We start from the raw sequence: 15,527 nt of genomic DNA, 5'->3' as shown, positions 1-15,527 counted from the left end.
ATTAATTAATATTTTTTGATGGTATATATATTTTTCAGCCCACAAGGATTTAAACCTAATTTAGAATAAAAACAAGTAGTGGGGGACTAAGTTTATTGAGATGGGATTTTATCAAAAAATGGATATATATAATTTATGCATAAGACTACCTAGTATGGGTCATGAGCTGTAATATAATTAGGATTGCTTTTTTTTTTTTCTTTTTTTTTTTAATTTATTTAGGTTTTTTATATAAATCCAGTTCATGTGATGTGTTTAAGGTAGATTTTTTTTTCTTCTTAATTTAATTTAGGGATGGTCCTTCGTTTTTTTTTTCTTTAACTAGGTTAGTTGTGTATTTGAATGTCTAGACATATTTGCTACGTTAAAATAGACAAAAGAAAATTTTAATCACGGTACATCTTCGCCGAGGATTTGTGCTTGATCGGGGGATCGACAATTGTTCCGACTTGGTAGATGTTGCTGCCGATTGAAGGATAAGAGAAGGTAACCGATTAGAAAAGTCGGGTTTTTTATTTTGTATCGAGAAAGCCGTTTCGGAAAAGAAAGCGGAGCTGCAATTTTATTAGTTTACTACGTTGTAAAAAGAAATGTACACTTGTTGATTAAAATAAACAAGATGATAAAAAAAAAAGAAAAAAAAAATTTAGGAACCACAAATGGATATTAATAAAAATTTACTCTTTGACCCCATAAAATTGATTTAATTATTTTCAAAGACTTATATTCTGTCAATCGATGATTGATGATTGATGCCTAAGTAGAATGTATATTATATGATGCTGCAAAATTCGCACCTCCGTGATCTTTTTCCGAACCCAACTCACTTAGTTGTGAGAAAACTCATGTAGCGCTGAATTTAGAACCGATGAAGATAAACTAACGATCAGAAAATATTAATGAAAGAGAGAGAATTTTGAAAAAGAGTATTAGAGTGTATTGATGCCATTTCATGATCCTAAACGAGTCTTTACATTTGTTTACATAGGAAATTTCTTAACAAACGTTCCTATTTTAGAATTTCTTTATTAGTCGAAATTTACATTGACTGCTAAATTAGTAATCCTAATTTACATACCTTCCTTATCTATTTAGTTATAATACCTTCGAATCTTCCTCCAATCACTCTCATGCAACTTGTTACCTACCCCATTGATCGTCTCTTGTATGTTCGGATGAGCTGGCTAGCGTTCGTTAATCGCATATCCTAAAGTCATCATTTGGCGAGTTTGGTACTAATGATCCTTCTTCCACAAAGCTTCTAAAGAGGTCATGTCTTCCATGCAAACTGGATCTTTAAGCCCAATAAATCCATCTTAGCCCATATGTCTTTGTCCTCCTATTGTCAATAAGCCCAATGTGAGAAGTTTGACCCAACCTTACCGAACTGACCACCATCATTAGACATGAATTAGTCTAATACGAATTCATTGAGTTAAGTGGAAACTTATAATATTTTAAGTTCAAAATAATTGTGTAAAATTTAAAATATAACAATCTTAACCAACTAGTCAATACCAAGATATAACTATTGATATGTAATTATCGTTGTGATAGCATATTGTTTGGTTTAATGGGAGTGGGTGGTAAATTAAATTAAATAATTATTGGAACTAATAAAGTTACAGAGACTTCAAACTTTGAGTTCATGTCAGTTAATGTGTCACATTTGTAGATTCCTTCAAATTTTAATTTTACCTTATTACTATATTTAAAAAATAATGGGTATCGAAGTCAAAGGTAATTGAGATGCTACATGCAGTGAAAATAAATTGGATAATTTTTAATCGTTAATTGTAGTAGTGAAAGTAAACCGAAGTCAAAGACAATCCCAAATCTAAATTCTTCCAATCCATTATTTATTAGTGTAATAATCCTCAAATAGAATTAAGCAATTTTTGAAAAAAAATAGTATATCAAAATTAATTTCATAATAAATCTTTTAATTGAAAATCCAATTATGCTAACCTTAAAATCAACCAAAATTAAATTATCATTAAAAAGGAAAAACAATTTAAATAATTCGAAAAGTCCGATAAAAAAATGTAACCCTTTCATATTCTTCTTACCTTTCATACCATAAAATAAATTCTCTTCCCATTTTCGGAGACTCCCATAAATTACAGAATCACGAGAGAGCGTCGGCGCGTGTTCCACCGCCACCCCATCACACATACATATATGTGTGTGTATCTCTATATCCTTGCATACACGTATAATAAATACAGATATACATATATATATAGTCCATATATCATCTGTCTGTCACTTTCTCTCTCTAGAAAACAATGAAATCCAAAACAAACAACAATTAAAATCACTTCTCTGTATTTTTTTTTGTTTTCGATTTTTCGGTTTCGATTTCGGTTCCGGTGAAAAAATGGCGATATGGGGGAGCCTGACTCACTACCTTTCGTTGAGAACAAAGAAAACAAATCTCTATTACATGGCTATAACCACCGTCCTCTGCTCCATTTTCTATCTCATCGGAATCTGGCAGCACGGCGGCGCCGCCACCCTCCTCCCCTCTCTTCCATGCAACACCGACGACATCAAAACCACCGGACCCAATCCGAAAACCCTCCCCACCAACGCATCAGCCGTCACCCTCGACTTCACCGCCCACCACACGGCGGAGCTCCTAGTCACACTCTCACCGGCGGCGCGTGCGGCTCAATTCCCTCCCTGCGACCCGAAATTCTCGGAGTACACGCCGTGCCAGCACACGGAGAGATCGCTGAAGTTCGACCGGGATATGCTTATGTACAGGGAGAGGCACTGCCCGGAGAAGAACGAGCTCTTGAAGTGCAGGATTCCGGCGCCGCACGGGTACAGATCGCCTTTCCGGTGGCCGGAGAGTCGGGATGTGGTGTGGTACGCGAACGTGCCGCACAAGCATCTCACGGTGGAGAAGGCCGGCCAGAACTGGGTCCGGTTCGAAGGCGACCGGTTCAGCTTCCCCGGCGGCGGAACAATGTTTCCACGTGGCGCCGATGCGTATATTGACGACATCGGGAAATTAATTAACCTCGAAGATGGCTCCATCAGAACCGCCATTGATACTGGTTGTGGGGTAAGCGCGTCGATTATTCTTCAAATTCCTATAATTAAATCACATTATTATTCATTTTTCCAAAAAACACAAAAAAAATTAATTATTTCACCGATAAGTAATTAATTAAAGTTATCACCCCTCAACTTTACATCAATTCCACATTTGGCCCCTATATTTGCAAAAAAACACATTTTGTCCCTTACGTTTCAATAATTTAACGTTTTTGGTCATTTCCGTCAATTTACCGTATCTGTCAGTGAAGTCATTGATTGATGGGCACACGATTGATTCCGTTAGTTTTAATAAAAAAATGACAGAAAGGACTAAAAGTCTTGAATTTTTGAAACATGAGGGACCAAATGTATTTTTTGTGAACCTGATGGACCAAATGTGTAATTGGTGCTAATATGAGGGACGAAAACTGTATTTTTCCCGATCTTGTTAATATGTCAAAAATAAAATATCTACAATGATTTCACCAATAAAGAAGATTGACTTGGATCATATCACATGTAATTAGTATTTATTGATTTTATTAATATTTGAAAATTCGAATAATCAAAGCACAATGTCATAAAGTTAATTGCATGTTTAGGTTGAATAATCCCACAAAGTCAATGGTTGTTTGTCTTCTTCAGAAACAAAATTATTTTTTTATTCAAGTTAGTGAATAAATAAAATAAAATAAAAAAGAATCATTCCTTGAGTATAGGGTCGAGTGAGTAATTATTTCAATTAATTTTTTTTTTAAATTTAGAACATAATTAAACTGTATTTGATTATGATTAAACTGTAACTAGGTTCATAGTTTTTGGCCTTTGAGAAGAATGTTTGGTTGTCACTTGTCATGTTGGAGACGTGTGCATTATTTTCTTAATTGTTAAATCAATTATTATTTTTTTTATCAAGATTTAAAAAATAATTTTTTTTATCAATTAATTATCACAACTAATCTTTGACTTTCTCTACTGATTGGCAAGTGGTATATATAATTTGATGAATTAGAATCTTTGAATCCTTCAGTTAGAATAAAAATTAGAGGACTCAAATCTCAATTAGTTAAACTGGATTTTGTAGATGCTACACCCGATGAAATACATCATTTCATCGGACCCGATGAAATACATCATTTCATCGGGTGATCGTATACTATTGATCTACACGTAATAACACACACTCATGTGTGTGTGTGTTTAGTGGGTGTTATTTATATAGATCAATAGTGCAAAATCGCACAATGTAGCATCTCATAGACTGTTAAACTGTTGAAGATTCCACATTTTCTTCATCTGCACTTCGAGAATTAGGGATTATAATTTAACCCGCCCCGTTAACTAATGGGGCGGTTACGGGTTTTAAAAATTTCACCCTTTTTCAACACATGAACTCATAGTAATCATTCTTGGAATAGCAAAATTTTCTTGCAACCATTTATTTTCTTGAATTTCTCAACTCTCTTTTAATATTGTGTCTTTTCTAGGAGAAAATAAATGCAATATGTAACAAATAATCATGCCTACAAACATCTTTTTTTGGGCCGAATATTCCAATATAGGTAGAAATAATTGATTTTGCAATAAAGTTGTTTTGCTAATTGGCTATATATATATATACATTTGTATCTAGAAAATTGCAATTTCTAGTGGTTCTTGCTTTTAATATTCTGCTGAGATCAGTATCAATGAACAAAGAACTCTGCTGTATTGAACCATAAAAAACAACCTTTGACACTGAAGTTTTTGCTGTCTTTTTCCTTGGCAATAATGTTTATTTTATTTTTTGTTTTTTTGTTTTTTTGTTTTAATCGTAGGTTGCTAGTTGGGGAGCTTATTTACTATCTCGAAACATCTTGCCAGTTTCGTTTGCTCCAAAAGACACACACGAAGCGCAAGTCCAATTCGCCCTCGAGCGTGGGGTCCCTGCCCTAATCGGAATAATGGCCACCGAAAGGTTGCCTTATCCTTCACGAGCTTTCGATATCGCCCATTGCTCAAGATGCCTAATCCCGTGGGGGCAATACGGTAATTTACTATACATACTTGGAGATTTTTAATTACTTCAAATCCGACTATAAATTTGAAAAGTGGGAGAGTTGTATGATTTGAACCCTAGACTTGTACTCTAATAACAGAGATTATGTACCAACTCTCTTAGTGAAGGTTGACAATGTCCGTACTTTGAGTTGACTTTATTTTGAAATAATATTTTGGATTTTGCTTTTGGGGCAGATGGGCTTTATTTGATTGAAGTGGATAGGATATTACGGCCCGGTGGATATTGGATCCTGTCGGGCCCGCCCGTGAACTGGGAGAATCATTGGAAAGGGTGGAACAGAAGCAAAGAAGATCTCGGCCGAGAGCAAAACGGGATCGAAAGTGTGGCACGAAGCCTTTGTTGGAAGAAATTGGTGCAAAGAAATGATCTTTCTATTTGGCAAAAGGCAACTAATCACGTACATTGTAAAATTAATCGAAAAGTCTTCGGAAAACCTCCCTTTTGCGAGTCCCAAGATCCCGATCAAGCATGGTAAAATTACGAATTTAACCTTTCCTTTAGTTGCAAAGTTAGATTTTTTTTTTTACATAAATTTATCTAGGCCTGACCTACAACAAATATTTATATGCTTCTTTCGTTTCAAAATAAGTGTCACTTTTGACATATTTTTTAAACAGGAACACTAAGATGGAGGCATGTTTGACTCCGTTGCCGGAAGTTTCTGACATCAAAGAAATCTCCGGCGGTCAACTGGCAAATTGGCCGGAGAGATTAACAGCGGTGCCGCCTAGGATCCTCAGCGGAAGCATAGATGGATTAACAGCCGATAAATTCTTAAAAGATACAGAAACTTGGAAGAAGAGAGTGGCACACTATAAGGCCGTGGACCAGCAACTCGCGGAGCGCGGCCGCTACCGTAACTTGCTCGACATGAACGCCGATTTGGGCGGCTTCGCGGCGGCATTGGCCGACGACCCCGTTTGGGTCATGAACGCCGTCCCCGTCGAGGCTGAATCCAACACGCTCGGAGTCATATACCAACGTGGATTAATCGGAACTTATCAAAATTGGTATTTTTTTATTTAATTTTAATTTATTTATTTTAAGACACGGGGTTTTTAAGGTTTTGTTAACTAATTAAAACCTCGAAACGATTTCGAACAGGTGCGAAGCAATGTCGACTTATCCAAGAACTTACGACTTCATTCATGCAAACTCCATATTCACCATCTATAGAGACAGGTAAGTACGAATATTTTTTTTTGCCACACGACAAAATCGAATACTTCGACGACTTTAATCGTTTAATTTTATTATAGATGTGAAATTGAAGATATATTGCTAGAAATGGACCGAATATTGCGGCCGCAAGGTAGCGTAATAATACGAGACGATGTGGATGTATTAGTGAACGTAAAGAGCATAATCGACGGGCTTCAATGGGATAGTAGAATGACTGACCATGAAGGAGGACCTCATGTTAGAGAGAAGCTTCTTATTGCTACTAAGCAATATTGGACTGCCCCTGCCCCTGATTCATAGTTATACTGATTTTTTTTTTTTAAATTATTATTTTATGTCGATAAATATTATTTAAAAAAAAAACATTATTTTGTTAATTTTTGACTGTTTTTTAAAATTTTTTTTGGGGTTTTTCTGATACTTTAATAGTTTTATTATTACATAATGTCAAATGAGGAGGGAATTAGTACCTGCATTGTCTAAATATGAACTATGTGGCTGGCTTTATTGAAAGCACTCAAAGCAGAGTTTGGTTAACATAAAGATTCAGTGTACATTACCATTTTTACCCCTTGAATTATGGGTATATATATATTTTTTCCCATATTACTTGCATTTTGGGTTGAAAAACAGGTTGGCCGGATCGAAATTCGTATTTTTTAAAATAAAAGACGGAAGTGTAAAACTAATTCTAATTCCTTTTCAAAAGGTTCTGAAAAGGAATGGAAATCAGAATTTCGGAAAATTGGAATGGAAAAATATATTCAAAATTTAGGAATTTTTTTTAATTAAATTGGCGGATTTGAAAATTTTATTTTTTATTTACCTACAATAATAATGTCATTTTGACAAAAAAAACGTTTGAATTTTGGAATTATTTTGGAAATCAAAATCGATTTTGGGAACCAGAATTTCATACATACATTCAAATTCCAATCCAAAAAAATTCGATAAAAAATAATTATCGTAATTGAAAACGTTGTTTTAAAATTAGAAATTTTCATATCAAAATCACCAAAAATAAGTAATTGCGGTTTTTTTTTTCTCACATTTTATGCAAATTTAAACGGTCAAACATGGTCATAGGGGGGTTTTCGTTATTATGCAAAACATGGAGGATTTTTTCGTAATTATGAAAATATAGGGGAATTTTGTATAATTAAGCATTCCTTCAGGGGGTTTATCGTAATTTAAACTAAAAAGAAATTAGGCAGTGGGCCAGTGGCATTAGTTCTACTTAGTTTAGTTACAAACTCCGAAGCCCAAATTCTCGGCCGCAATTTTCTGCACCAGTTCAATCTAATTCAACACCCTAATAAAAAAAAAAAAAAAAAAAAAAGAATTGTTGATGGAGAGATAACAACAATTTAATTCAACACCTCGTACGCTCTCTCATATATAAATAACGAGGAAATCCCAACACGTTCGCAGCACACTCGTTCGTCGGTGTTTTCTCTCTCACAAAGGTACGACTTTTTTCCTCCATTTTGTTGATTTGTTGCATGTAATTATTTATTTTTTTTAATGTTCGAGGCCGCCATTGTTGTTTGTGTGCTTGCTTTTTGCTGAATTGTTAGTGGGCTCGAGCCAATTTGTGTTATATGATGGTGAATTGGTGGTGGTGTTTTTTTTTTTTTTTTTTGATTTGGTGTCAGAAATCGAAAAATCCTTAATTCTTCGATAGGGCTTATGTTCTTCGAGTTGATTAATTGAATTTTGGTTAATTTGTTGTTAGATTCTCATTTGTAAAACCCGATTTGTAAATTAGGGTAATGTTAGTACTTCAGAGCTCCCTCATAATTACTTATGTGTACAGTTTCAGATTTCGATTAACTGTAATTGGATTAGAGCAATGGAGGATAACCAAAGAGACGAGATTCGATCCGATTTTCTGAAATGCTTTGGGATCGACGTGTCTGTTTATATCATGAGCTTCTTAGATGATCCGGCTGACCTAGTTCGTGCAAGTGCCGTCTCGCACTTTTGGCGCCAATTTGGTGAGTTGTACAATTTTGATATTTTTTAATCTTTGTTCAATTAGGCGACTTAATATTAACGTTTGACGAACTTGAAATGATGAACTGTATTTCTATCGCAGTTATTTAGTGCACGTATATGCATGAACATGTGTGGCGGATTATCGTACTGATTAGGTCTTGTAATACCATACGTGTGAAGCAGGAAAAATTAAGCACCTGCAATACTAGTGTCGATGAATTACGAGATTGTTAAATTGATACAATTTTCCTTTCATGTTATATATATATTGTTTTGCAACTCAATAAGAACAATGTGTGGCGGTTGTACGTTACTGTATCTCATGCTCATGAATTGACACATGCTACAATCATAAAGCCGGCAGAAAAGTCTCGTAGATATGGCGAAGAATAAATCTGTCTGACGAACTATCTTGCTAGGGTTTTATTTTTCTCGGAATAAGATTGTCATTTGTCTAAATTAACGCTATATGAAGATTTTTTTTAATTTTTTTTTGCATTAAATTATGAGATCATCGTTATGAAGATGGTGATTTGTCTAAGGCTTATATATGATGTCATAATTTTTTATATTTTTTATTTTTATTTTTCAGTGATTGCGAATAGACTTGCAAAACAGATGTGCTTTAAAAAATTCCCGCAACTCTCCAATATCGTCGCGGTATCCGATGCAAGCGAAAGCAAAAACATTTCAGTGGACCCCACAGCACAGAATATTCTCGAGAGGAATCACAAGGTATATATATCTCTAATTCACGCCCTCACTAAATCGAAGGTTTCTGCAAAGGATTGCATAGAGGATGCAGTTAGTGCATCAAGTACAGATAATTATCCGGAGGAAAGTGTCGTCAATACTCTTACGCCAAGGGATATATTCGTTAGGAGACCTTCTTATTGGTCAAGCAAAGGTCAAAGTAATCCTGAAGTACCCGAGACTTTGATTTACAAATTACAAGATGGTATTTGGGTTATTACCGAAATTAATATTCAACCGTTTGAAGGTATAGTTTTATTCACTACATTCTTGGTGTAGTATTTCGTGGTTTGAAATATAATGGTTTTTTTGTATTCAGCTTTTTTCCAGTCTGGCAAACCCTTGTACTCGTCAAAATTTGTACGGTTTCGAATAGGTCATACGAAAAACGGGAAAGAAATTGAAGGTGACATAAAAAATTTGCCGCCGTATAAGCCTACTGATGACCTATTTGTATGGACTTACACTTCACCTGAATTTCCTATGGCGCAGGTCATATTTTATTTTATTTTTTATTCATTTAAAAAAAAATTCACTCGTTTCCTCTTAAAAATTACTCATTTTCGATTTTTTTTAAAACAGGAGAATCGTTTACAGCCATTTAAGCTACCAGAACCAGTCGTTTGTGTCGGTGGATATTTGGAGATTGAGTTGTCGGGTCGGGTTCAAAGACAGGAAATGGACGGATTATTCTATATATGGTACGTTTCGTTTTGCTTGCTAATATTATAAAATTCAATATATATATATATATATATATATATATATATATATATATATATATATATATATATATATATATATATATATATATATATATATATATATATATATATATTATATTCGAATGTTACAAGGATAATTTTTTGGAGCTGTTTTTCTCTTTTAGCATTTATGGGATTATCTCTTTTTTTTTTTTCTCTAAAATCCCGTTTACACACTAACAGTGATGATTTCCACACTGCAGTGTGTGTTACGTTCGAGTTTTAGGACAACCCCTCTCTCCTGCATTTGAGATAAATAAGGTTGAGCCAAATGGGAATATGGAGCTAAACTATTACCCCGAAAATCTGAAATCCGTTATGGAGAACTCTTCCGTTAGTGCCCCTACTAATTTGCAACCACTCGAAGAAAACATTTTGTGGGAACGAATAGGTTTGCTGGAGGATCTATTACGTGGCATGCAAGATGGGGTTTTGCCCGTACTTGAGGATTTTCCAGATCTCGATGCTGATGTGGATGAGGATGATGCCTAATTCCTGCTTACAAAATTGTTCGATTATTCGACTACTTATCGATCAAATTTGCCCCATTCCTAAACAGGACTTTTATAGAGCATATATATGTGTTGTGTAATGTTGACTTTGAGAACCGAGTTTTCTTGATAATGTATTATGCTGCGAAGAGTCTAATAAATAATTTTATAGACTTTGTAATGATCCAAAAGTAACATTGAGGGTTAAATATAATAAAAAGCATAAAATTGAGGGGCGTATTATTTAAATTTATGGATTAAAAATCAAATCAAGCTATTCAATACTGATTCGAGATTGCTCGTTGGAAGCTCGTTAGAGTCGATTTGTCAACATAATGAAGATAATTTTACAGAGTTTAGTTCGATGATGTATGAAGTTCGAGCTCGAAAAATCAAGCTACTTGAACTTAATTCGTATTCGCTTGATTAGAACTCGACTCGATTGCTTATCAATTCATTTTCTCTAAAAAAAATAATTTTTGGGGGTAAAATGGAAAATAATAAAGTTTTGTGGGGGAAGTACTTTACAAACTTAAATTTTAGTGGGTAATGTGAGTAAATATTCAAATTTAGTTGGGGGTGGAATCGTCATTTTACAAAGTCTGAATTGTGTTTTCCTCTTCCCTTGTTCTTATCAATTTTCGTAATTTGGTGGAAATTCCCTCTGAAAGCTCAATTCTCTTGATCGAAAAGGTTGGATCTTCATTACAATAAAAGGTAAATTCATTTGATCTGTACGATTTCTCTGTTATTCTTGCCGAATTTTAGGTTTTTTGGTAATTTATTGGTGGTGCTTGCCCCCATTTTGCCTGTTCTTATGTTTGCATTTTTGCTTTTTTGTTTTCTATTTAAATTTCAGTGTATGAATACAATTTTGAATTTCAATTGTGTTCAATTGTCAGATTTGAATTGCATTAGACCTAATTTTACTAATTCGTTGTTAATTAGGGCAGAATATCTGAATGGAGGTGGATCTCTTCGCGAACGATGTAACTTCTCACATCCTGGGATTTTTGAACGATCCAGTTGATGTGATACGCGCCGGCGCCGTTTCACAGTCGTGGCGTCATTTCGGTGAGTTGACTCAGCTGATTCCGGTGAGTTGAATCAGCTGATTTCGGCGACTTGAATTATTCAATCTTATTTTTTTTTTCCAGTAATAATGTTAGCTTGTTCACATTGGGGCAGTGATTGCAAATGGAATTTGCAAAAAGCTATGGTTAAAAAGGGTTCCTATAATCACCAGCATTGCGTGTGAAGTCGAAGAAGGTGACGGGATAATCAAACTGTTGGATATTGGATCTAGAAACTCCGTCAACTGGGAGACTCTCGAGACCGAACACAGAATCTTCTCTTCTCTCCTTCACCCTCTCGCGAAGCAGATCGTTTATCCGAACGACATCTTAGCTTTCCCAATCGGTGCTTCAAGCACAGATCACGGTCTAGCAGAAAACATTATCAACACTCTGACTCCGATCGATCGATACCCAAACGGTGCTTCGTACTGGTCTAGTAAAGGAGAGGTCGATCCCGATGTACCCGAGAATATAATCTACAGACTCAAATCGGGTGTGTGCATTGTCACTGAAGTCAATATACGACCCTTTGAAGGTGATCTCTCTCTCTACCTAATTCTCTTTCAATTTTCGTTGTCGTCGTCATTTTTTTTTGTTATCTTATTTTGTTACTTTAATTTGTTGCCAGCATTTTGGGAGTTTGGAAAACCTGTTTACTCGGCAAAGTCGGTGCGTTTTCGGATGGGTCATCCGAAATCGACACAAGATATGGGAATGGAAGTATTTCCGGTTGACAAGCCTTGTGTCGACAAGTACGAATGGACATATACTTCACCGGAGTTTCCTATGACACAGGTTCTTTTACGTTTTTGCTAAAAAAAAAAAAAAATTGTAATAAGATCAAATTTTTTATTCGAAATTACGGGTCTTGTAATAAAACAGGAAGCATGCTTGCAACAATTCAAGCTACCGGAACCCGTTATTTGCGTTGGTGGGGTTTTTCAGGTGGAGCTTCTCGGTAGGGCCCAGATGGAAGAAATAAACGGACTGTACTATATATGGTAAGTCTCGCTAATTCTCCGTTTTCCGTTTTCCGTTTTCTCTTACTAAAAAAAACCCATTTTCTCCTTAATTTATTTAGTAAAGTTTTACTTAGTAAACTCGTTGTGTGGTTGCAGTTTGGGTTACGTTAGGGTTTTGGGGCAATCTCTTGACCCGGCATACAATCTTGAAATGTATCCATCGGGAGAGTTTGGGCTAAGGTACTACCCGCATGGTCTCGACTATGTTCTTAGAAGCATCTCCGGCGAGAGTGTGCCGTCTAAATACGACTCCGACGATGAAACTTCGGCGGTGATGGCGGCTTTACTGCCCGCGGAGATGGTCGAGGAGGTGCTTATGTCCGATGAAGACGAGTGGTGGTGATGAAACTAATGCCTGTTTTTTGTGTGTGTGTAATATAATTACATGTACCTATATTTTATAGTAGTTGGATATATGTAACCAGAGCTTATGTGGATATGGTTTACTTGCTAATTGCAAATACCTGAATGTTTACAACATATGTGCAAGAACAAGAAACTTAATCGTTCAAAACGGGGTAGGATTCGAACCCTACACCCCTACTCTAATAGTAAATGCTAGGTACCAATTTTATAGAATTTAATAAAATTAATAAATAATAAGTAAAGTTGATTGATAGATATTACTGGATTAACTAATTTTTTAGCAAATTATAAACTATTTTTTAGAATGTTATTTGCCAACTGAAAATATATATTATGCTTGTCTTTTAGAATGTACCCTAAAACTTATTAGGTGCTCTAAAATATTTAAATTTTATTAGGTGCTCTAAAATATTTATTATGCTTGTCTTTTAGAATGTACAATAGAACTTTAATTTCATTAGGTGCTCTAGAAACTGACCCATGCAAATATTTATTATCTTTCTTTTAGAATGTACCCTAGAACTTTAATTTCATTAGGTGCTCTAGAAACTGACCCCATACTACAAATATTTATTATGTTTGTCTTTTAGAATGTACCCTAGAACTTTAATTTCATTAGATGCTCTAGAAACTGACCCCATGCGGTAGGATAAAATCAATCATCATCATAGGAATACACTTATATTATTATTGTCCTTACCCAACATCTCATCGTTCAGTAGTACATAGCCATCATACGGCGACTGTGCTCCGGACATACGATCGAGTGGACCTCGAATGTCAAATGATTTAACGCAAAATTCCAATGAGTGTATGTACAATATTATGACAAAATAAAGTTCCAAGAGATTGAATACTTTCGAACTATTTTGCACCATTCGTAATTTTCCTACATAAAAGACAGCAAAATCCTTGTATACCATCTTCCTAATTGTCTTTGGTCTTCCAACAGAAATCGACCATGTGCTAGGAGCTTTCCTTGGAGTATGGAAATTGAAGCAGTCACTAACTAGACCACTGATGTCGTATTTACTTCTTATTATATCTGGCAGCTCACTGCCTTTTGCCTCTGCATTAAACGAATGTATAAGAAATCTTAATAACATAAGAGATAGTTTAAAAACCACTTACTTTTATGTGACGAACCGCAGAAGCTACACTTGCAAGGAGCCTGACCAAAAACAGATAAACAAGATAAAATTAGGGGCGAAACAAATAAAAGCCAAAGATAATAATCAAATTCCCGCCTTCCATCCATGCTTGCAAAACACAATCTCTCAATAGTATGGGAGCTGTAAAATTGCTCCCAGTAGTCCATGGCACTCGCATGATGTTGTTTTTCGTGATTATATAAAGTGAGCTGCGAAATAGAATGCTCTGCTATTGATTCCTCCAGTTGAGAATTTCGATGCTCGAGCTGCTCCAACTAATACATTTGAGATTCATAGGAAAACGTTGGTATTCCATTTTTCGAACTACTCTATCCTCTAACAGCAACATATTTCCATTAGCAATGATTTTTGCTCGAGGAGAACAGAAATTTATAAAATCCGAAATTAGACCATTCTCAAATTTGCACTTCCATACATTGGAAGTGACCTTGTAGTCGCCTCTGCATTCACAATAAAAAAGAAAAAAGAACACAACCCTTTAGAACAAAGAGATAATTGCACAATGCCCCACGATTAAAAACTTTGTCAGAACTGAGTGTTAAGACGTTCAGTTTAGTCATTAATTTTGCAACAGAAAATTGAGCATCTTAATTTGTTTCAAGAAGAATGAGCATATTAATTTGTTGGGAAAAAAATACTGAAAAGTCACATACCAAAATGAGCTGACGAACGCCATATACCTGATTAAAAAAAAACCAAGATAGAAATTAAGAGGAAAAAAAACTGAAGAAATAACTGGGATTGAGACAGACTTACCCATGGTTCGTCAGAATGGAATAGTGCATTGTCGCGGACACTGCCGTTCTAGTTCCGTTGCAACGTCGCGGCTGCGTCGCGACCGAAACGGATACATTTTAATTAAATTGTTAAAAAAATACAATATATTTCAAATATGTTTTTAATAACAATATTACAATTCAATAATATGCAAAATATTATACAATTTCAAAAATAAATATTACAAAGAATATTATGAAAATACAAGCAATATTAATACCAAGTAGAATACGAGCTGAAATTGTGTAGGATATAATTAATGAGTGAGGCCAAAGATCTGTGATTCAGGGGAATCTTCATTATCTAACATGGCCACCACCACCATCATATTATTTTTTTTTATTTTTTTTATTTTTTTTCCTTATTTATTTTAGTCAAATTTGTTTCTTTTTTCAAATTCTTTTTTCTAGTTCCGGCACTGTTCCGGTGCCGTTCCGGCCGCGTCGGGGCCGTTCCGTGGCTCCGTCTCGCCCATCCCACCGATTTCTCGGCGTTCCGACGAGTCACGATGCAAACACCGTTCTGGTTACGGATTCCGGAACGGAGGGCACGGTTCCCATTCCGAAACGGCCGTTCCGACCGTTCCGGCGAATGATACGCGTAAAACCTACGTATGAATTACCGCAAGTGTACAATATCGCGTTTTGTAGAATAGTGTATTCCAGATATCGATCCACAGGGAATTAAGTTCCTAAATTTACCAAATACCGTAATTATACTATCCTAAACTTTATTTAGACGATCGAAAGGATGGGAGATAAAATGAAGCTAAAAGGAACCAATAATAAAAACACCGGTCAGCCAGGACAAGCAAGG

General features: G+C 35.3%; 3 protein-coding genes across 5 annotated transcripts; all 3 read left to right on the top strand.

Moving 5' to 3' along the window:
* Positions 1–2,045: 2,045 nt before the first annotated feature.
* Positions 2,046–6,790, top strand: LOC105963762 (S-adenosyl-L-methionine-dependent methyltransferases superfamily protein). Its single transcript, XM_012988216.2, has 6 exons — positions 2,046–3,073; positions 4,866–5,076; positions 5,284–5,581; positions 5,728–6,120; positions 6,215–6,292; positions 6,370–6,790. Exons 1-6 carry the CDS (start codon positions 2,381–2,383, stop codon positions 6,590–6,592), a joined length of 1,896 nt encoding a protein of 631 aa, XP_012843670.2. The 5' UTR covers positions 2,046–2,380; the 3' UTR covers positions 6,593–6,790.
* A 717-nt stretch (positions 6,791–7,507) lies between these two features.
* LOC105963761 (F-box protein At4g00755) lies at positions 7,508–10,547 on the top strand. 2 transcript variants are annotated; one of them, XM_012988214.2, is made up of 6 exons: positions 7,508–7,758; positions 8,109–8,289; positions 8,883–9,290; positions 9,363–9,535; positions 9,626–9,744; positions 10,011–10,547. In XM_012988214.2, the coding sequence occupies exons 2-6, from the start codon at positions 8,145–8,147 to the stop codon at positions 10,297–10,299; spliced, it is 1,134 nt and encodes a 377-aa protein (XP_012843668.2). In that variant the 5' UTR covers positions 7,508–7,758; positions 8,109–8,144; the 3' UTR covers positions 10,300–10,547. The 2 variants fall into 2 exon arrangements, with proteins under 2 accessions (XP_012843668.2, XP_012843669.2); XM_012988215.2 differs by having other exon boundaries at positions 7,514–7,758; positions 8,115–8,289.
* Positions 10,548–10,832: 285 nt separating this feature from the next.
* LOC105963760 (F-box protein At4g00755) lies at positions 10,833–12,874 on the top strand. Of its 2 annotated transcripts, none has more exons than XM_012988212.2 (6): positions 10,833–11,015; positions 11,247–11,372; positions 11,487–11,909; positions 12,003–12,169; positions 12,257–12,375; positions 12,493–12,874. In XM_012988212.2, exons 2-6 carry the CDS (start codon positions 11,261–11,263, stop codon positions 12,737–12,739), a joined length of 1,068 nt encoding a protein of 355 aa, XP_012843666.1. In that variant the 5' UTR covers positions 10,833–11,015; positions 11,247–11,260; the 3' UTR covers positions 12,740–12,874. The 2 variants fall into 2 exon arrangements, with proteins under 2 accessions (XP_012843666.1, XP_012843667.1); XM_012988213.2 differs by having other exon boundaries at positions 10,874–11,015; positions 11,252–11,372.
* Positions 12,875–15,527: the final 2,653 nt, after the last annotated feature.

Source organism: Erythranthe guttata, chromosome 2 (genome assembly GCF_056151865.1).
Source record: "Erythranthe guttata isolate IM_541 chromosome 2, IM_541, whole genome shotgun sequence".
NCBI classification, from domain to species: Eukaryota; Viridiplantae; Streptophyta; class Magnoliopsida; order Lamiales; family Phrymaceae; genus Erythranthe; species Erythranthe guttata.
This window is presented reverse-complemented; position numbering and strand designations above follow the sequence as displayed.